Here is a 20,782-nt window from a genome sequence, read left to right on the forward strand (position 1 = left end):
AAACGGGTATTTGCCGAAATTCCGAGACGCTTGCATACTTTCTCGGGCAGCCCAGGCAGCCGGGACCTTGTCCTGTCTAGAGTAGCATTTTGCCCCCCCCCCCATAGTAATTCTGTGTGAAGAGTTTTCATCGCCAAGCTTGTGCAACGGTGCTGAATTAGAAAGACACAATAGGCAAGGATACCTATCTCTTCTTACATAGCAGGGGTTAAAGCCGCAGATGTCTGGATGGTCCTAAATTACCAAAGCGACCCCCCACCGAAATTCGAGTCTAGCTCTCTACGGAGCTTGAAACGCCCACTCATGTGCTGCCGTAGCAGCGGCCCGTTGCATCTCTCTGTGGTACTGGTATCTTATCTCATATTAGATATGACAACCAAACTTGCAGCCGGCCGAACGAGCAACATTGCCCTCGTACTCCGTAGATGGTGTGCTTTTCCGTGGCCAGACTGGAAGCTATATACGACGTACGCTCGTTTTACGAACTCTGACAGCTATACTCAACGGCGACAAGGCGGCTTTATCGACGCAGATCCTCAATTTAGCACTTAAGTAGGTCGGCCATCATCAGATTGCAATGTACTTGTTACGGCTTAGTACAATGTGTCAGAGTCTGGTGACAGTATGCTCGCTTGGAGCCTTGTAATATGCGTTGCTGCACGAGAAAGAGATACCAACAGAGGAGCGTGCCATGGCCGACTTCTCCCGGGCCAGTTTTACTCCGAATACATGACCGGTGTATACATAAGGCTTTTGAATTGGCCTTTGTTAGATTTCACAGACATTCCCTAAGATTGGTGTCTTTCTTTATACTATTCGATTGCTTGTAATGGTGTCCATACATACACCACCGAGATAATATGCGATATTGTAGACTTTGCATATGCCTTCAATATTTTGAGCCATCTCCATCGATGCTTCACCTATGAAGTACAAGTAATTGCTTGCAGAGACATCTTGCCAACTCTCACTGCGAAGCACTATCCGTCGGATAAACCAGGTGCCTGTCATATATCGAAATACAGCCAACACTAGCGTATATAATATGCAATGGCAGCATCAAAGTCGGCCTCGCTAACACCGCTGTCCCACCCGTGGCCCGACAATCTCGGCAAGAAGCTGCCGGGCATCACTTCTCAGATACTCATGCTGGCCACTGTTCTGGCCCAGATCCCCTTGCACCTGCGCCAGCTTGAATCTGACCCGTGCAATTTCTGCCTTTGGAAACGACGGCATCGCGCAGTATGCGTCCAGGCAAAATTGCAGTATATTCTTCGTAGGTTGTTAGAGCAGGCGATGGGGAATAAGGGACGGGGAGACAGGCTCACTCTGATTTTCTAAAATCGCCCAGCCTGTGCCAGATCCAAGCTAATCTGTATGAGCACGATAACGTCTTCATGTGCTTCTGGCCCAACGTCTCCTTGTGCAGGGCCAGGCTGTCCAGCAGTAGTTCTTTGGCCACCAGCAGCTCGCCCTTGTCGATCAGACCCAAGGCCAGTGCCGCCTTGGCCCACGATGTCCTTCCACATACAATTAGCACATGTGCTGTGTTGATCTATAGCCTTACTGGGAGGGCTCACAACGGAAACCGCTTCTGCGTCGCAGTCTCACGCTCAAGCATCAAAGCAATGCAACTTTGGAAGCACACCGCTGCTCTGTCCAGCTCCTTCACCACCCACCAGCACCGCCCAATGTTGAGGTAGTTAAGTGCCCAGCCGTGATGTTGGTCCGCCCTGTACTTGTCTGTGCCCTGCCGAATCTCAAGCGCAATCTGGTGCATCTTGATCGCCTCCCATGGGTTATCTCCCGCAAGGACCACGCCCAAGTTCATGAATCCGTTAGCCAGGTTTGGGTGGTTCACGTCTAGCAGGCCAGCCTTCACGGCGTCTTCGCGGATCTTTAGGTCTTGTGCTGCCAAGCCGGCCAGGCTCAGACCTGCCGTTCTGGCCACCCCGACTTCCTCGGCCTCGGTTTCGTTGTGGAAGTACAGCTGGACCGTGTACAGATCGGCGAGAAAGAGTCCCGGCTTTCCGTCAAAGACGATTCCCCTGCTATTCGGGCTGGAGGCTGCCACCTGTAGGCCACTGTAAGCCTCGTGGGCTGTCGCGATCAGTGTTTTTGCTAATCGAGAAGCGACCCCGCTCGCAGAGATACCAGGCGCAGCTGTAGACGAGCTACACAAAGTCCATCAGCGATGACAATGACGACACTGACGACGACGATGTCCACGACAGCCGGCCCCATGCCGCGCAGCTTCAGATAGTGCTTGTGGAGAGATAGCACATGCGGCTGAAACGTCTCGCAGGTGTCCCACCTCTCCACCATGTGGTCCCGTGCCGGTCCGTGCAGCGGAAACGCCTGCCGCACGAGGCTCGTGGCGTCCTCAAAATCGGACTGGATATGAGGTTTCTGTTCCAGGGCGACGTCGCAAACAAGGCGGTGCATCCAAGCATACTGACTATGGGACTGATGCTGGTCCGCCTGCTCTTCCTCTTCCTCCTCGTGCTGCAAATACACAAAGGATCGTCTCGACAGGGACAGCATAATGTTCTTGCTGCGGATGAGTGTCCTGAGCGCCGGCACCCGGCCGTCCAACGACACCAACAGCTGCTCTGGAATCTGGTCAGGGTCGAACAGTGCCACGGTCGTCAGCACCTGACGGCTCGTGTCGTTTAGCTTGGATATAGATGCCGCCAGTGCCTCAGTCAAGCTCTGGCTATACCATGGGCTGTTGCTAGGCGCCACCTGCGCGAGATCCTGCAGGTCTGAGCTCGGGTTTTCGCTGCTGCCGTTACTGGCGCAGAATAGTGCGTCCAGCGACGTATGCGACTCCTCTATAAACGACACCACCCCCTCCAAGTATAGCGGAAAGCGATCTACCTTCTCGGCCCATGCCCCGATCTGCTGCTCGTTCAATATGCGGCGGCCCTCAAGCCGCTTTCGGAACAGGGATACTCCCTCGGCCGACGTCATCGGAATCATCTGTGTGCTCTGGCTGTGGCCGCTGATTGCCTGTAGTGCTGGCATCTTGTCGCGACTCGTAATGAGGACGGCACCGTACTGGAAATCAGATCACGATGACTGCAGATTGCTAAAGTCGTCAACGTTGTCAAGGACCAGCAGCCATGATGACGAGCATCCGCCGTGGTCAGGTAGCCATGTTCCAGCTTCTCGGGGCTGTCGGTTGCGATCCAAAAGATGTACTGAAAGTCGTTTCGGTGCTGGTAGCAGAACTCAATGGCCGTGTGCGTCTTACCGACACCTGGAATTCCCCTGTGAACAAAGAATCCGGCTTTCGTCTGGCTTGTCGCCGTTTGACAGTGGGTCCGGCTTGCCTCCCTTTGGAGGGAAGGAGACAGTTGGAAATCTGAGATAAGACATCCCTGCGTCCTGTGAACCAGCGGTTTCGCGAGTATGGGACCTTGAATAGCGTCTTTGGCGGGGGAAAAAGACGGTGGCTGTCTTGTCGCCCCTGACACGGACCTGGCTCCATGGTTGGAATTGAATTTCTGGCTCAGGCTCTTGACCTGCCGAGCAGCCCTATTTAAGGAAATGTCCAATTTGCGGATAATTTTGGGACGCGGCCTGAACTCCTCTATGAACAGAAGCAATAGTCTGCACAGACGACTGCTGCATCGTGGAGATCTCGTTTAGCTGACTGCCGGTTGACTGTGCGAAATCACCCAGCCTTTCGAATGTGGATACTGTAGTACGACTGCACAAAGATAAAAATACCTGTTAAAAAGAGGACGAAATAGAAGGAAAAAGAAAAGGAAAGTTGTCCTTACAATTGTAGCGTGCTGAGAAAGAGTGACAGACAGCTCTGCGACTTGACGAACCTGGCCCAGCAATTCTCCACGTCGTTTTCTCCCTGAAAAAATGCATTGCCCATATTGACCTTGAGAGCACCAAAAAAGCTAGCCAGCTTTGCATTGCGTTTTTGGAGACACTTTCTGAGCTCGATGGTGCTAAGTAGATGCAGTTCCATCTGCTCAACTGGGACCCGAATCTGCTGTAGTTGATTCTCGTTTAACGTATCGAGTTTCTCATTTAAGAGGCATATATTCTGCACGATGCTGATAGATGCCTTCAGAGACAGGCACATGTATTGAGCGTCCTTTTCGAACTGCTGTAGTGTAGTTGCCGCGTCAAACGCACTCACCGTTGCCTTCAATACAGACCCGAAAAATGCAATAAGCTGCAATACCGATGCAGCTGCGGAAAGCGTCTCCATTCATGCAGACCGAAATGCCGTTCACTAGGAACGGCTAGCCAACAAGGTCACCGTAGTTGTTTTCGATGTCTACTTGCCAAATTTTATCATAAATTCAATCCGACGAAATGCAGTCTATCTGACAGAAAAAGCACCGGAGAGAGTTGGAAGGGTGGGAAGCATTGCCAAGCCTCAACCGCTCGTGGCCGCCTTGTGATCAAAAAAGTGCAGAAGTGCAGTATCGGCCAATAGAATTGATACGGCTCTCATATCATGACATGATTACGGAAACCCCCGGAAGAAATGAGATGTATATCCAAGTATCACACGGCACGACACAAACTTTCCCAGCCACGTAAAGCGGTTGCTTTTATCATGATAGATTTAAACTCCACTACTTTCCACTCAGGTCCCTTCCACTCCAAACACACAAGCACAACGAAAGGCTTAAGAAATAATTCGACAATTCCCCTCAATTTACAAGAATGGCATACTCTGCTCCTTCCGTTCAGGGGGACTATTCCATGGCCACCTCTGATGACCTTGCCTGGGACCTCAACGGAATTCCCGAGAGGGGTCCCTCCTTTCAGCCGTGGCGCGCTTACTGGCCGCCCTCGCCGACCCAGGTGTTCTCGGACGAAGAGAAACAGGCCAAACCGTGGCTGACATGGAAAAGAGATGCCACCGTGCTCAATGACAAGCCCTGGTATCAGTGGGTCAACCTTTTTGAGGGTGAAGTTGACGAGCCTTGTCTGGGCAGAGGGAAAGGCGACCCCAACTGCCCTCACTGTCAAGGAAGCGGCTGCGTACGTGCCTATATTTGCATTACACTCCTTTCACTTTGGATTCTAATCCGCTACTTCTTTTAGAATGTCTGTTCTACTGTAGCTGAAGGCGGGTAGGGGATTCGTTGATTTAGGATATATGCAAGGAGAAGACCAGTTCTGGAAATTCCAATAAGAGCGTATACCAGTGCTTCTCATGTGTATCCGTTTTGGGGGGTAATGGAAGGCATTAAGAAGTGAAATAGCCGATTGGACACCTCTCCTTGGAAATACAGAAGGATGATAGTACAGGATTATTTGTTTTTTTTTTTACATAGTAAGCAGTAGAGACGTCTGCGCGATAAAGTTTGCCATTTTTCTTCGCCTAACGCTAATGTGAGTATTTACTTAGAGAGTTGCTATTTGCACCGTAAAATTTGGCTATCTGCACCGTAATCCACTAATAAGAAATATGGTATATAGGGTGGGTTTAGCAAAAACTTAGTCGATTGGTTACTTTGTTCTGCGCTATACGGAGTACGGAGTAGTATTTTCTTTATAAGTATAAAGTATAGAGTACAGAGTATAGAGTACAGAGTACAGAGTACTTAACTAGACAACGGTGCGAGAATATTATTGGCTAAAAAGTAGATTTATTTTATGGGTCCTTGGCGGTGAAAGCAAGGACCCACTGTACCATATCTCTTATTAGTGAATTACGGTGCAGATAGCCAAATTTTACAGTGCAAATAGCAACTCTCTTTATTTATTACAAGCCACCTTGTATCTACTCCGCTTCTGCTTCTTGCTTGTCACCGTAAAAGACAAAGGTCCGGACCTCAATACTCTCCCGCGGAATTTTCGGCCTGGCCGACAGGTAGGGAAATGCGACATGTGGCGCGACTAGAGAGATTAGTTTTCAATTTGTCAGGTGAAAATCTCTTTAGATCAAAACCCATTTGTAAGCCTGCGGAGGATGAGACTTCTTCTCCCCTGCTGTGACTTTCGGTTCTTACATTGTGCGATATTGGGATTTGTGGCTGTGGCGGAATCAAAGCACTTGACCAACCAGGCCTCATTGCTCTGTTGGCCATCGATGTAATAGAAACGGTGCTGTGGATTTGGCCAAAAGTTGTACGTTTCGCCGAGGTAGTCGGGGAAAATGATGTCGCATGGTACGCGGTCATCATCTTGTACGGTGCGATAGTCACACACTGCCAGCGGAAAGTCGGAGACGGGGCCACGGAGCGGCTTCCATACACTAGCAGATCCAGTAGGTTAGCAATGCATGGGGATTAGTTTCTTGATTTAGCTTGTGAACGTGCTTTACGATTTGAAATCGGCCCGTGCCGTACCGATCAGCGTATTCTGGATGGAAGTGGAAAAGACGGCGCTTGGCCGCGTTGGCCGTTTGATCTAGTATGCAAAATTCAGATTAGACGCAGTACCGTTCTTTAGCGGTTCTCTTTGGTACTTTCTCCTTTCCTTTCTGCCACTCACCACCATGTACTGTCGAGAATGGCTGTGCCTTTCCAGGAGCACCCCTCGAGTTAACGGCAAGTGATGGATCGTTGCGGCGGACCTGGTGATTGGATCGTTAGTTGTGCATGCAGTGCTAATTGGGAACAAAAAGGGTACACCTGAAAATCAAATGGCAACACGTCCACCGCTCCAGTAACGCTTTTCAACATAGCCTTGACTTCATTGTAGTAGCTTAACACAATGGCCTCGGATGATGCAAAGTCGTCATAACGGAGGCTGCTCTCTAGGTGTACAAGCTGAAATCCATGTTGGTCGTGCGAGAACAACTTCTCGTGGCCGCGGATGTCAGCCACAGCAATCCACTTTCTCAAGTAAATCGGGTTTGACCGATTGACTCCAGGCGCCCTCGAAGGTTCCCTAAGGAAATTCATAAAGTACGACTTTTTTACCCTTTACAGGTGATCTGGTCGCATGTAGAAAATGCTAGCCATACGCATCGCAGGGTTGTACTTGTCAAGCTCCCATTTCTGACTCAGATCTGAAAAGAGAGTTCGCGTATTGTCCGTGTTCTCGGCGAACCAGTCCAGGAGGTTGACATGGTTACTGTCGATTGTGCTCATATTCACGTCTTGGCCCGGGGACTGATTCTGCTGTAAAATGCCAAAAGTGATTATTGTCTAGTTCCGCAGAATATGCTTGTGCTTGAGGACTGCGTCGCTTTCGATACCCAGACTCTATTTAATGCTCCATGCCTGTGAAGCCACTCCCGAATTCATGTCAGCACATTGTACCTCTATGTACTCTCGCCAAGGCCCGGTGTCGTAAACTAACCAATCAACGAGCGCACACCACCCGATACCCCACTTCTTTCCAGATACCCCGCTTCCACAAGGCCATATTGCTGACACGGCAGTTGCTCGCCCTCGCCCAACGACAAATCCAAACAGACTGAAATTCCTCTGACTCGATCCGAGAATTGTTTTCACCGGAATACATTTCACTTCACTATCGAGAAGTCATAAAAGACTATCGGCCGTGCAATACTGCGAAAACCCCAAAGCACTAAAAACCAAGAGAGTATGCGTCTACAACCACTTTTGACCCTCTTGTTTGCTTACTCTAGGCCCACAAGGGCCGAAAATCGCGTTTCAACAGTCGTTCGACTAGGAAAGGTCGCATATTACCTACAGGCATACAATTCAGTAGGTAGCCCGTCTTTTTTCTTTTCCGTGCTCTGCCGTTCTCCTTTGCATCCGTCTTGTTTGCTCTGCTATTATCCATGTTGACCTTGACAGCGAGTGTGGACAGATTCCGATGTCTTTCTGGGACAGACTGCAGAGCCCTGCACCCTGTTGTCACTCGGAAGTCAATCTCTCGATGCCACCGGATTCCGGAACATCTTTGCTACGTTCTCCAGAGTCGATGATGTCTGGTCGCCCGAATTTCTCTCCTCTTTGGTGATCCAGACCACCGATACAGCTTACCAGCTTAGTCCCTCTGTAGAGACTTCTTTACGTGACCAAGGCGTGCAACGTGTGCACGTGCAGCATGTCGAAAAAAGCGTCGACGTGCTAGATACCCCCCCCCCAGGTCCGTATTTCTTGCACGGAGGTGGACTCCATAAAGCGTACCGGCTATACCCTGATACTGCTGGTGCGTTTGTTGTGGCTACTGTCCCAGAGGATGACAAGAACACGTAAGTTGGTTTGTATCTTACTAATAGACCTTGCCGGCATCCAAAAGATATCGCTCTCTCGACGCCGCTGCTTACGGAGAGGAGTACCCATCTGCACTCACTATCGCCGTCCCCTCGCGTCTCTACTTCCGCAGAACGTCAGAGCATCCATATGCAGGCCTCCGGTTGGCGGTCAAGGATACCATCGACCTCAAGGGGCTAAAGACGAGCGGGTCTTCACGTGCATACACGTCCTTACTACCTCCCCAGTCTAATTCTTCCGAGACGATACAGTGACTGCTTGATCTCGGATTCGTTGTTGTCGGCAATTGTCGGCAATTCCAAAACAACACAGTTTGCCGACTTTGAGTGGCCGCCGTGTGACTGGGTCGATTATCACGCTCCCTTCAACCCCCGTGTAGACGGCTACCTGACCACTAGCGGCAGCAGCGCGGGCAGTGCTGCAGCTATCGCTGCCTGCTAGGGACCGACAGTGGGTTTTTCCCTTTCTCTCCACCTTCTCCCTGACGGCATACTCCTTACTGACATCTGAACGCTAGCACTCGGAAGTATCCGTGCTCCAGCGGCAGCCTAGGGCATTTTGGGAATTGCGCTCTTCTCTTGGAGCTTCCAGCTTCTAAGGCATCATTCCATACAGCCCGTAGGCCATTGCATGTTGCGTTCACCTTGTTGCTAGAATATGCCCCTCTTACCAGCGTTAGGAAATTCGACACCATCGGTGGCTTTGCGCGAACCGCAGCAGAGTTCAAGATTTTGGCCCATGCCCTATACCATCAGCCTCCTTCTGATGGTAAAGTAAAATTCAAGGCAAGAACCGTCCAGCATCTCTTTAATAACAGCTACTGTGCTCCCCCCTGACCACGTCGTCCTGCAGAAACCAACAAAGCTGCTGTATCCAGTAGACTATTGGCCAGTCAAAGATGCCACCAGCCAAATGGTGTTTGACAAGTACATTTCCCGACTGGAGACCTTTCTTGGAATCGTGCGAAGCACTATTGATCTTGGCACACTCTGGCTAGAGACCAATCCAGAAGGAGTGGACACACCATTGGACGAGTATTTTGCACACGTCTTTGATTGGGCGGCGAATCCAGACCAGTGGTCCGGGTTCCTCAAAGATTTTGTGGAAAGCTACGAGGCCAAGGAAGGAAAGCTACCCGTGTTAAACCCACAGCTCAGATTCAAAAGGCAGGCTTTCTTGTGCAAGTGTCGGTGTCCTATCTTGCACGGCACAACTGCTGACACATTTCTCAACTCACACAGGGACTACATTCCTACCATTACGGTAGACCAGCAGGCAGAAAGCGTCCGGCTTCTCAAGATTTACCAGCAATGGTTTTACAGTCACGTCATACCCGTCGACGAAGCCGTACGTTCGGACACTATCCTGGTTCTACCGTGGACCAACGGCGAGCCGGAATATCGCGACACGTACCGAGACGGACCCCAAAAAATTCACAGGCACGGGCTTTTTTTTCTACAACATCGCCCCTTATGCAGAGGCCCCGGAGTTTATCGTTCCTGGTACGTCACTTTTATCTTTTCGGACCAAGACTATACAAAAACCCTAACAGAGACCAATAGCGGGGACAACTCCATACAAATCCAAATATACCAACAAGACTGAGCAACTGCCGGCCGCGCTGGGCATTGTTGGCTCTAAGGGGAGCGATATTATGCTTGCTGAGCTGATTTCGGCATTGGATACAGAAGGAGCTATGATTTCAAATGCAGAGGTAGACCTAAGATGAAGGCGTTGTGCTAGCTACAGTTTCTTAAACTACAATCGATGATAGGTAGCGATGGAGCAAGAAAGGTGTACTACCATCACGAAAAAGTAAAGCCTGAGAATTAACAGCAGATGAATCAATGTCATTTAGCATAAACTCACTTCCTCTCATATTACCCTTGTTAGGGCATAACCTACTTGTCTAATCAGTGGACAATATTGCATCGTTTTCTCAGAGCGATATCTGTCATACATAAACAAAGTCCTTTACTAAGTGTAAGGCAGGCCGGCTTCGAATCTTAAGTTGAAACTTTAAAATGAATATTCTACGGGAGAAACCTCAACGGCCTGATCTTGTTCTTGTATTTTAAAAGACTGTCTGTTGCGTCTGGCATACCGCCAAGAACAAACCAAGAACCCAATGTTGTGACCATCATTATCAATGCACTCTAGCTATCTGTGATTCTTTTCGGAGGAAGAGCCTAATTTGCAGTTCATATAATGTGCATCTGTTTCTCGACCAGTCCATTGAGATGATACTCAAACTTTCGAAAAGCGATGCCAAAGTGTTAAAGCTATTACGAAAGCCTATTACAGTTTACAAATAAAAACCGTTTCCCAGTGTCAACACAGCACACTTCCCTTGCAATTCTCAGCTACAACCGAACGCTTGTAGTGAACAACAGCTAAAAAGCAGTGTCTTTACGGCAAACAGCCCTTCACGTCATATGGAGTGGGTGCGAGTTTATCGAGCGCTGAAAGGAAGTCGTTAAATTATGAGAAGCACTTGCCGCCTTGCGAGCGTCTTTCGTTTGAAGATATACAGACGTTCAGTCTACCACAACAAATTATAAAGCGATTGTGGTTCCGGCATAGGTACCAGCAGCCAAGAAGATTAGCCGCCCGCTCTAGGTCTCAATTGGCTGGTTGCCGATTATTTGTAACGGTAATCGATGCCGTGAGCTAAGACATTTGCAGCTACACAACATGCCTTTGGAAAGGATATCTCGCTTTCAACTGAAAAAATGAGTTCCCTTTTTTCAACAACAGTGATCCTAGAAAAACAAGCATTTTGTTTGATACAAGTTGTTTTCGCTCTGATTATGAGCCCTTCAATCAAAATTAAAACAAGTTTCACAATGATATCGTCGTCAATGATGACAGATGATGATGATATTTCAACACCTCCGGGCAGGTGCTATATAGGTGATATAGTGGTACTATATCGCAGGTTCTATGATGTTGTTTAGATGCCAAGTGGGACTTTAATGGGTGAGGTCTGGACGGACTGAGACCCGTCAGGAGACCCAAAACGGCCTCCATGTACACCCTTTCCCATCAAGCGTGAGCCTGCCGCCTCTTGTTGCGCTGATGGTCGCTTCTGTTAGGCAGACCCGGTCTTATGCGGTGGTCGTGGAGCATGCCCCTTGTGTGCTGTTTGGTAGTACTCATAGTTCTCGTGGCAGGGTAATAGTTTTGCATTCTTCTCCTTGTTGCCCTTTTTCCCCGTTATCTACTCAACGAAGACTGTCTGGTTACAAAATATCTAAAGGGGGAAAGGCAGGACTGCATAATATGAGTCTGGCCAACGAAAAAATCACGCGCCACAAAGGTTTGCAGAAGCGGTCACCTTTTGGAATACGTGAATGGTGTATCACGTCAGAAGAGAGTAGGTCTGAACACCCCACCAATCAGGCAAAACCGCTGCATAAATAGCTGCGCTGGGCCATTTTTGTGCTCGTATCCATATGGAGCTTGAACTTGCTTTATTGCTAAGCTGCATGCGACAGAACTAGGTCAGAAATCAGGTCACGAGTTGAAGGTTGTGACAGGTCGTAAAGTTGTGGTTGATTTGAACGCGACTCTTTACGGGGAAAGCAACAGAAAGATGGATTCCGCCACACTATAGACTACTCCGTAGGCCTTAAAAAAATCCCACTCTTGCAGAAAATGTACCCATAGGCTTTCAATAATAACTGATATATGTGCACCCCTGTCTACTGCCTGGTCTTGTGCTTATCATTGCATCGTTGTATTATCTCCCGTGTTTGCTTTTTAAAGTGCCTTGTGTTTCAAATATCAGAAGGCCACTGTTTGCTATGCGGACTGTCCGGATGCTACTTCGCCCAGACTAGTCCGCATTCAGCTATTCTCCCCTTTCCGACCGGTATAGACAAAGTGCACACTGCGTTACCTTTACATCCACTGTTAACTTTAAATACAAAGGCATCTTTGATTCTTACAAACATATGACACCCAGCTTTGCACTGCATTTACAGATACTTTCTGGGGGTCCGGACTTATCCTATCTGTAAAGCAGTTGCGGCTTTAACACGCAAGACCGTGATATAAGTCTGTGCACTGAATATAGCCCAATGGGGCAGTTTGGGCTCAATACTAAGGAAGACGGACGTCGTTTGCATTTGTAAGAATATCGGACGAACCTATTTGTCTCCTGTCACGAACAATAGAAGTCTTGGCATACACGTTGTTCGCAAATTAAGGAAACGGTGTGGAACTTATACGAAAGGACCAAAGGCTTGGCTGGTCTTGGCTGGACTTGGCAGAGGGTCGGCGCGAAATCCGGACATCTCCAAGCGCGGATTTTGCACATTCTGGTCTGCCTTTTTCGACTTGTGGACCGACAATGGGACAGTGGACGGGCGCACAGTTGACATTTGCCAAGTCAAAGAACTTACATCTGCCGGTCCACCACCTCGCTACCGTACGCGAAACAAGAACGTAAGCCAGGATGTATCTAACCTAGATAGTGTGTTCATTCTCGTACCGACATGCACCCTGTGACGATGTTTTTTGTATAAAACGGCGAGACGTCCGCTTCTCAGACTGACAGGATTTTCTTCAGGCCAGCTCCTGCACGTTCTACATTCGCTTTTGTTCCCAGTAACACCACCTTCGTCCATTTTTCTGCTCATTTCATCCGCTTAATCGCCATTACCGCTCTTTGACTCCTGTCACCCATTCCTTTATTTCGAAAATGAAGTACTCTATTGCTCTCTCCGGCCTCATCGCCACGGCTCTGGCCATTCCGTCCACTGGCGTGACTCCCAACACGGTTTGGTGTCCCTGGACAAGCGTGCCAACTTCCCGATCCCCGCTTCCAAGGGCTCTGTGACCTATACCAAGCCCCAGACCATCTCGGGCACGTTTGACGGCGGCCTCAAGACGTACGGCCGGGGCGTCAGCTGCACGGGACAGGCCGAGGGCGGAAACTCGGATGCAGTCTTCATTCTCGAGGACGGCGCAACGCTGAAGAACGCCATCATCGGAGCGGACCAGATCGAGGGTGTCCACTGTCTCGGCTCGTGCACGATCAACAACGTCTGGTGGAAGGCCGTCTGTGAGGACGCGCTCACGCTCAAGGGCGACGGCAATGCCAACGTCATCGGCGGCGGAGCGACGGGCGCTGAGGACAAGGTGATCCAGCACAACGGCCTCGGCACCGTCACCATCGACGGCTTCACTGTCGTCGACTTTGGCAAGCTCTACCGCGCGTGCGGCAACTGCAAGACCATGGGCGAGCGCAACGTCATCGTCAAGAACGTCAAGGCTTACAGCGGAAAGAAGCTCGTCGGCATCAACTCAAACAAGGGAGATGTCGCCACTATCACCAACACCTGCGCCACGTCGGTCAAGGAGATCTGCGCCGAGTATGAGGGCACCACTCCCGGCAACGAGCCCAAGGAGATCAGTACTGGCATCAGCTCCCACTGCAAGTACACCTCGGTCCCGGCTTGCTAAGCGGGCGGTCTTGTGCACTTGTCTTCTGTGCCACATTCATGTATATAAATGGCTACTGCTCTTTGCAAGAGTGCCAGGCCCTCCTTCTATTCTGTCAATATCTTAGTAGCTTTTACTTGTAGTACTGGCTTAACCTTATAGTTTGAAGTGGACCACCACATTTCACTCTCAACTTGTCTTTGCCCGTACTTTTCCCTGGTCGTGTGCAATGTGAAGAAAAGTTACAAGTACTGCGTGCCCAGGAGCCTATTTCTGCACTGCACAAGTACTCCGTAGCCCGACCTGACCACCCCACTTTCATCGAGTACGGAGTACTCCGTAGAAAGCTCACAACACCTCACAAAGCATGCACAATTAAAGCTCAAATCGAAGATATGCCGGGAAGGCAGGGGTCGTGTTGTATTAACAACTGTCTAATCTATTCTATATGTCCGCAAATAAATGCAACTACCTGCTTTGGTCTAAATTAGCCGTTTTACAGGACGGCTTCCACGAGCTGCTTGGCGCTTAGGCAACGCGATCAACCTGGAATGCCATGATAGGTCCGTCCACAGCGGTGCTGTATTTGGAGCTGTTGTGGAAAGTCTCGCCCACGTGCCAGTTGGGGTTGCTGTAGACGGTCGGAGTCGTGGTCAAAGTCAGATTGACGGCGCCCGAGGCGATGAAGGACATGGTCTCGGTGGTGTCGGGGCAGGTCCAAGACTGGTTGATGCTGAGGAGGCCGCTGGCAGAGTCAAAGGTAAAGGCCGTCTTGGTCTTGGAGTCGGAGTCCGGGTCGACGCAGTGGTAAACGTCGCTGTCGTAGAAGTAGTTGGGGAACTTGTAGGACTGGGCAATGCAGCCAGAGGTAGACTGGAGAGACAACAGGGCAGGGTTGGAGATGTTGAAAGAAACCTCGCCCTTGACGACCTGATGGGCGGGCGTGCTCGAGGTCTCGATGGTGTTGTACTCGAAGTCTGTCATGGACCAGGTAAAGCCTTCAGCAGAATCGGCGCAGGTGTAAGGTGTGGCTAGGGGCCGGGGCGGAGGGCCTGGCCAGGACGCCGGTCGAGAGGGCGAGAAGAGAGACGATCGTAGACTGCATGATGGCGGTTCGTTAAAGGGCTGAGGATTTGGATGGAGAAGAGAAGAGGATGAAGGTGAGAGGATAGCAAGATGGCCGATTGGAAAGACAGGCAGAGCAGTCTTATACCTCTCTTTCCGGCCGGGCAGATCGTCCTCTTCTTCTCTTCTAGCTTGGTGGTGCGGATCGGCAATTCTTCCAAGGATGGGACCATGAGTTTAGATTAGGGGTTCTTGGAGGTCACTGCCGAAATAGGGCACTTGGCGTCTTCTGGCGGACAGTAAGGCAGCCTACAGGGCTCCATTCGGCGGGGAAGGCAAAACAGGTTGAGGCGTAATTAGTGGGTCTAAATGGGCGCTGGAAGCCTGTTGAGCGGTTGCCCCTTTTGTTTGTCTTCACCGCGGTCGCCTGGGCTCGTATTCAGGCCAAAAATATACCATCAACCACAACTCGAGCTGCCACCGCAATTTGGTAGTGGATTGATTGCAGGCAACAGAATCTTGTTCTTCTGTGGAATAACTTCACCGCAAGTGTCATTTCCCCATAGATTTCACCCATCCCCCGTATTTAGACCTTGTCATGTGTCATGCGTGAAATCAAGTTGTAGATGAGGCCCCGGATAGTGGCGGATGGCGTGGACAAACCACCAGACAGCAGTCAAGAAGACGACACCAGCAAGAATAACACAGTTGTAGTTCATGGTCGACGTGTCGACAGGCAGGGCAGCAGCTACAACAGACAGGTAAGCAGGGCGAAGCGGAATTAGCCATGTAGACAGGAGTGACTTACGGAAGCAGAAAAAGACATCGAAGAGGATGATGAAGAGGACAGACATAGTGTTGACGAAGAAGCCATACCTGCCGAGGTGGAACGAGCCTCGGATAAAGTTCTTGCGGCCAGTCAGGACGTTGGCGGCAAAAGGGATGGCATAAGAGACGGAGTTGAGGATGATGAAGGAGCCGGTGAGGTTGGAGAAGCCGACGGAGCTGCCGATAGGGATAGCACCGAGGCCAGAAACGATGAGGCCAACAAACAGGGTCGACTCGATGGGGCAACTGAGGGTCTCGTTGACACGGCCAAAGACAGAAGACATCGGCACGGCATTGTCGCGGGCGAGGGCCCAGTAAGTACGGGTGCTGGTCAGGACGGTACCGATGACGCCGCAGAAGAGCGAGAGGAAGATGATGAAGAGCAGGCCAAAGGTGGCGCCGGCACTGCCGGTGGCCTGGTGGTAGATGGCAGCGAGCGGGAAGGTGTTGACGCCGCCCTGCAGCACAGAGATGTCATCGATGGCGTAGCAGAGCACAATGGCGAACAGAAAGGCAGACAGGCCGCCAAGGCTGATCTGGATCAGGATAGCCTTGGGTAGGTTGCGGCGCGGCTCCTTGACCTCCTCGGCCATGTGGCTGATAGAATCGGGCGTGCCGATGGTAAAGGCGCCGTTGAGGACGCCGGTCAGAAAGGCTACACCGCCGCCCCAGCCGGTCTCGTTGTTCTCGCGAAAGGAGCCCCAGACAAAAAGACCGGATGCGTGGCGTTTGGGCATGGCAGCCAGCGTGATGATCGTGGCGAGGGCCGCCGGCAATGACGACAAACATGCCAAAGTTTTGCGTGTGTGGCACCCGTCGGTTGGCCAGGACGACGCAGCCGATGCTGAGCCAGAGCACGCCGAGGTAGGCGACGTAGACCTGCCAGGACTGCGCGACGTAGGCGCCGTGGTACGTGGCGTACAGCTGCACGAGCGTGTTGGCCGTCGACTGCGACAGCGAGGCGAGGCCGAACATCCAGCCGAAGAAGTTGATCCAGCCGGTGAAGAAGCCGAGGACACGGCCGTGTTTCCGTCCGGCCACCATGTTGGCCCAGTGGTAGACACCGCCGGAGGACGGCAGGGCCGAGGCCAGCTCAGCCAGGCTGAGCCCGATGAAGCTGTAGTAAAACGTGGCGACGATCAAACCATAAATAATCCCAGGAGGTCCACCATTGACTGGGAAGGCGGGAGGTCAGATGGGGAACTGCTGGCCAGAGAGAGATACAAGAGGGGACTGACGAATGGAGACCGAGATGGACGAGCCCAGCACAACCCAGGCATTGTCGATGGTGATGGCGGCACCGGCCACGCGCAAAAGGCCGTATTGGCGTTCCAGCTGGTCGCGATGGCCGGATGCGTTGATCTCGAAGCCGCTCTCGGGTTTCCCTACGGCCGCCTCGTCTGGCTCAGCTGGCGGAGAGCCGGAGGATTTGTCGAACTTCTCGCTCAGGCTCATGGCGGGTGGATATGGGGGAGAATTGGCAGAGCCCCTGAAAAAGAAAACAGTGGATCGCCGAGTCAGAGGCGGCATACAAAGTATTTGTAGTTCCTTTGGCAGAGACATATGTACTCCGTACACAAAGATGATAAGAGCGACAGATTTCGTGGAAAGTGAGCTGCGCTTATCATCTGGGCTGCGGCAAACTGCCGGCCGATACGCCCTAGGAAGCGTGTAAGAGCGTGTACAAACGCCGTCGAGAAAAAGAGCATCGGGAGAATTCTTATCGGCCCTGAGAGTGGAGACTAGAGCTGGGATGCAGCTGATTGCCATGTGGCTTCTACTTACGGAGTACATAGTGCACCTCTAGCCTGTAACGCAAAGGTAATGCCTTTGCGTAATACCAGAGACCCGTACGGTAATCTCTGTGAGATCTACTCCGTAGTAAGACCTAGTGATGATATCTCGTTAGGGTTCTAGGAGGAGGTCAGGTGACCTCGAGACCACAGCCACGCGAGGTGGCTCTTGGCGCCAAGCTGCCGGTTTGTCTCGTCTACAGACTATTCCGCTTCGGTAGGGAGAGTAGTGGGCCGGCCGGCAAGTCGGGAGGTCCGGTAAAAGAAAAGGAAGATGAGAGAAAAAGTGGGAAAATGAAAAGTAAGAGAGTGTATGATAGAAAGTAGCAATGAGGCAAAGAAAGATGGGAAAAAAATAAAATAGAAAGAGAAGAGAGAAAATCATGTTACAATTGTCCAGCATAGCTAGGCCTCGACGCCATTGACACATCTCACAAATCTCCGTGTTTACTTTTGTTTTTCTTATACTCGGCAATACATCTTCGTTCAGTTAATGGCCCACACAGATAGATGCTAAACCGTATATCCGCACTATGCGAACGCCGCGTCATCAGTTTCAAACGGTAGGATCGTCCGGGTCTGTCCGGATGTGCCATTGCTTTGGTGCGTCTTGTTAGTACGATGTAGAGCATCACGGAAGAGAGATGACGGGGGCCCCTTTTCTACGGCCTGTCCAAAGAGGCCGCGTGGGCTCTCGATGCCAAGCACGACTGTTGCAGAAAGTGTGGGGGACGTGTTTGTGGGACCATGACTCCATGACTCCGTAGGGTTACGGAGATGAGCAAAAACGGCCATGGCGACAGTGCTCCACATTCTTGTCAGTTGGCACTAACAGCGGACAATTTCCGACTTACACCTGTCACCTCGTCTAGGCTTGAAGTTGCATTCACACAAGAACCATTCGTCTTCATTCGCTACCGAGTCTATACAATCTATACAATTATGGATCCATCCACCCTCTACAGCAGGTAGGGTGCAGCAGTCGTCGGGACGATGCCGTTGCAGTGAGTCATGTTCAGGAGGTTGACCAGGTAGGGGTTGGCGAACTGGCACTTGGGGTCAAACGTCTTTGCGTAGCGCATCCAGGTGTTGACCTGGGGGTAGACCTCCTCGGCATAGGAGAGGTCGAAGCCGGCGAACTTGTTCCAGTGCGGCCGGACGTTGAACTTCTGGCCAAACGCGGGGATGAAGGCCGCGAGGTTGTCGGTGTACTTCTGCAGAGTGGCAAAGTCATTGTAGGCGGGCACGTAGGACATCTCAAAGGTGACAAAGACACCGCTGGCGTTAGCCGGCAGGTTTTCCGTGTTGGCAGGCGACATGAAGGCGTTGTCACCACGGATGAAGCGGATGTTGAAGACGAGCTGCTTGTTGGGCAGGTTGGCCAGGCCGGCAGTCTGGGAGCGCTGCAGCTCGGTGTAGGCGATGCCGGCCTCCTCGAGGTGCTCAATCGGGAAGTGGTGCTCGAACTGGTGGATGAAGCCGCGATCGCAGACGCCAGCCGGCGCAACAGCGACGGCATACGGCTCGAGATCGTAGCAGACAGTGCCGCCACAGTTGCCGCAGCCGTTGGCACAGAAGTCGGAACAGTTGCGCACGCCCGTCACGTTTGTCTCCTCCCAGATGAGCAAGCCCATGGTCGGGTCGAGGTCCCAGTCGAGGCTCGTCGCGTTCCAGCTGTACGTTGGGCCCTCGAACTTGATCCGGTCCATCTTCGAGTACTGCTTGATGAGGGCGTACTGCTCCGTCAGGTTGCTCGTCGTCGCCACCGTGCGCACCGATCGCTTAAGGTAGCGCACCGGCTGCACCTCGACCGTCACCTCCGTGATCGCACCCAGTGCGCCCAGCGAGATCTGCAGCGCCCGCACACCGTCGGGGTCCGTTGTGTTGTTGATCACGTGAACACAGCCTGTCGCATCCACCAGCCGGAAGCCCACCGTCGACGCCGCCATGTTGGGCAGCGACGTGCCGCTGCCGTGTGTGCCCGAGCTGATCGCGCCCACATAGTTCTCTGCCCGCTGGCTGCCCAGCTGCTTCAGCTGCAGCCCGTGCTCCAGCAGCTCCGGCACCAGGTCGACCAGGTCCCAGCCGGCCCCAAAGGTCACCGTCTTGCTGTCGTTGGCGTACTTGATGCTGCGCAGGTTCGTCAGGCTGACCACGTACGACTGCAGCGACGTCGTACCCGCGTCCACGGGCGTCGTCAGGTTCGACAGCCCGTAGCCGGTGCCGACCACCTTGACGAACGAGCCCTTGGGGTGCTCGGCCGCCAGAAAGGCCGACAACTCCGCCTCGCTGGACGGCAGCACGAGTGCCGTCGTGTTGGACGTGATATCGTAGTTCCAGTTGAACCACCGGTAGGCGGCTGCGCCCTGCTGGAGCGCTGCCAGCGGCAGAAGAGCCGCCCGCATGACGGAAGAGGACCGCATTGTGAAGATGAAAGAGGGAGTGAGAGACGAGAAAGAATGGAGGGTGGGCAGTGGTGCTCGTGGGTGCAGAAAAGGGAGCCAAGACCAGACAGGCTGCTCAACATCTGCAGCTTCCCTTCTTATACGATTTGCCGTCTCGTCGTCGTCCGTCTCGGCCGCCGTTACTGATACGCAAACCGCCGGTCTTGGCAAGTACTCTGCATTCCAGCAGTCGTAGCACGGGTGGAGATTTTGCTGAACGAAAGCATTGCCAAGCTGCACGAAGCGGTGAAGTGCATACACTGTATTGCAAACATTTCATGGAGCAGAGGTCCCGTAATTTCAAGGGGCCATCCTTGCCGTTGCATCGTGCAGACCGTTGCAAGAACTGCCTAATCTAGTCTCGAATCAAGGACCTGGTGGAGACGTGGCCTGTTGCAATCGCGAAATGCAATGCCGCCTGTCATCCACGCACTAATGCAGGCACACTGTCTGATGCAACACAAGAGAAAATCATGCACAGAAGGGCGGAGCAGAAGCATCGGATGGAATCGGACGCCGGTCTGGACCCTCGGACTGTGACTGCTGGCCGCCGCTTTGCCAGATGCATCCTTGGTCTTAATCGAAACAAGGTGGGATCATACAACTCGAAAACAACGCGCCAAGATATATTTCGGTCTATTGCCTGTCTGGTTTCTTGGTAAGCCTGTGATAAGCAGCGCGCAAGTCGTGTGTCGCATGAACCATCCCCGGACTTTACTCCGTATATTCTCCTTCTCCACTCATTATGCCTTCATTCTAGAAAACAGCCGGGGTGTCCGACCATGGGACTACCTCCGCCTATTTCCGTCTAGTCTTTGCATTCCTGCCTGCTAAGTTTGTTCATCTTCGCCTACAGCTGCCAACCCTTTGTAGCAATGAGATGCTTGACCTGCCAATTAGCGACATAGTGCCTGAGTTTGTATACGTAGTTTAATAACCACGTTGTGTATTTGTAATCCGCATTCCTAGCACCTTCCTCTTCGGCATCCTAGCCGCTGTTTACAAGGCGGCCACAGCTATACAAATA

The 20,782-nt window shown here is 51.8% G+C and overlaps 8 protein-coding genes across 8 annotated transcripts; 3 read left to right on the plus strand and 5 right to left on the minus strand.

The window, feature by feature from the left end:
* Positions 1-1,074: 1,074 nt before the first annotated feature.
* Positions 1,075-3,027, minus strand: CMQ_2982 (uncharacterized protein; the record flags this gene model as incomplete). The annotated part of the gene is made up of 4 exons (XM_014317060.1): positions 1,075-1,198; positions 1,392-1,520; positions 1,581-2,074; positions 2,179-3,027. The coding sequence occupies 4 exons, from the start codon at positions 3,025-3,027 to the stop codon at positions 1,075-1,077; spliced, it is 1,596 nt and encodes a 531-aa protein (XP_014172535.1).
* Positions 3,028-4,698: 1,671 nt separating this feature from the next.
* On the plus strand, positions 4,699-5,115 carry CMQ_2939 (uncharacterized protein; the record flags this gene model as incomplete). Its single annotated transcript, XM_014317017.1, has 2 exons — positions 4,699-5,019; positions 5,083-5,115. 2 exons carry the CDS (start codon positions 4,699-4,701, stop codon positions 5,113-5,115), a joined length of 354 nt encoding a protein of 117 aa, XP_014172492.1.
* Positions 5,116-5,764: 649 nt separating this feature from the next.
* Positions 5,765-7,079, minus strand: CMQ_2883 (uncharacterized protein; the record flags this gene model as incomplete). The annotated part of the gene is made up of 6 exons (XM_014316961.1): positions 5,765-5,880; positions 5,994-6,238; positions 6,333-6,393; positions 6,478-6,559; positions 6,618-6,742; positions 6,953-7,079. The coding sequence occupies 6 exons, from the start codon at positions 7,077-7,079 to the stop codon at positions 5,765-5,767; spliced, it is 756 nt and encodes a 251-aa protein (XP_014172436.1).
* Positions 7,080-9,089: 2,010 nt separating this feature from the next.
* CMQ_3065 (glutamyl-tRNA amidotransferase subunit) lies at positions 9,090-9,906 on the plus strand (the record flags this gene model as incomplete). Its single annotated transcript, XM_014317143.1, has 3 exons — positions 9,090-9,355; positions 9,419-9,524; positions 9,730-9,906. The coding sequence occupies 3 exons, from the start codon at positions 9,090-9,092 to the stop codon at positions 9,904-9,906; spliced, it is 549 nt and encodes a 182-aa protein (XP_014172618.1).
* Positions 9,907-12,882: 2,976 nt separating this feature from the next.
* Positions 12,883-13,646, plus strand: CMQ_2765 (pectate lyase; the record flags this gene model as incomplete). The annotated part of the gene is made up of 2 exons (XM_014316843.1): positions 12,883-12,960; positions 12,981-13,646. The coding sequence occupies 2 exons, from the start codon at positions 12,883-12,885 to the stop codon at positions 13,644-13,646; spliced, it is 744 nt and encodes a 247-aa protein (XP_014172318.1).
* Positions 13,647-14,153: 507 nt separating this feature from the next.
* Positions 14,154-14,923, minus strand: CMQ_3241 (uncharacterized protein; the record flags this gene model as incomplete). The annotated part of the gene is made up of 2 exons (XM_014317319.1): positions 14,154-14,602; positions 14,839-14,923. 2 exons carry the CDS (start codon positions 14,921-14,923, stop codon positions 14,154-14,156), a joined length of 534 nt encoding a protein of 177 aa, XP_014172794.1.
* A 363-nt stretch (positions 14,924-15,286) lies between these two features.
* On the minus strand, positions 15,287-16,973 carry CMQ_2973 (choline transporter; the record flags this gene model as incomplete). Its single annotated transcript, XM_014317051.1, has 4 exons — positions 15,287-15,438; positions 15,499-16,204; positions 16,299-16,693; positions 16,757-16,973. 4 exons carry the CDS (start codon positions 16,971-16,973, stop codon positions 15,287-15,289), a joined length of 1,470 nt encoding a protein of 489 aa, XP_014172526.1.
* Positions 16,974-18,270: 1,297 nt separating this feature from the next.
* On the minus strand, positions 18,271-19,734 carry CMQ_2954 (FAD-dependent oxidoreductase; the record flags this gene model as incomplete). Its single annotated transcript, XM_014317032.1, has 1 exon — positions 18,271-19,734. One exon carries the CDS (start codon positions 19,732-19,734, stop codon positions 18,271-18,273), a length of 1,464 nt encoding a protein of 487 aa, XP_014172507.1.
* Positions 19,735-20,782: the final 1,048 nt, after the last annotated feature.

The sequence above is a fragment of the Grosmannia clavigera genome (genome assembly GCF_000143105.1).
Source record: "Grosmannia clavigera kw1407 unplaced genomic scaffold GCSC_144, whole genome shotgun sequence".
Classification (NCBI taxonomy): Eukaryota; Fungi; Ascomycota; class Sordariomycetes; order Ophiostomatales; family Ophiostomataceae; genus Leptographium; species Leptographium clavigerum.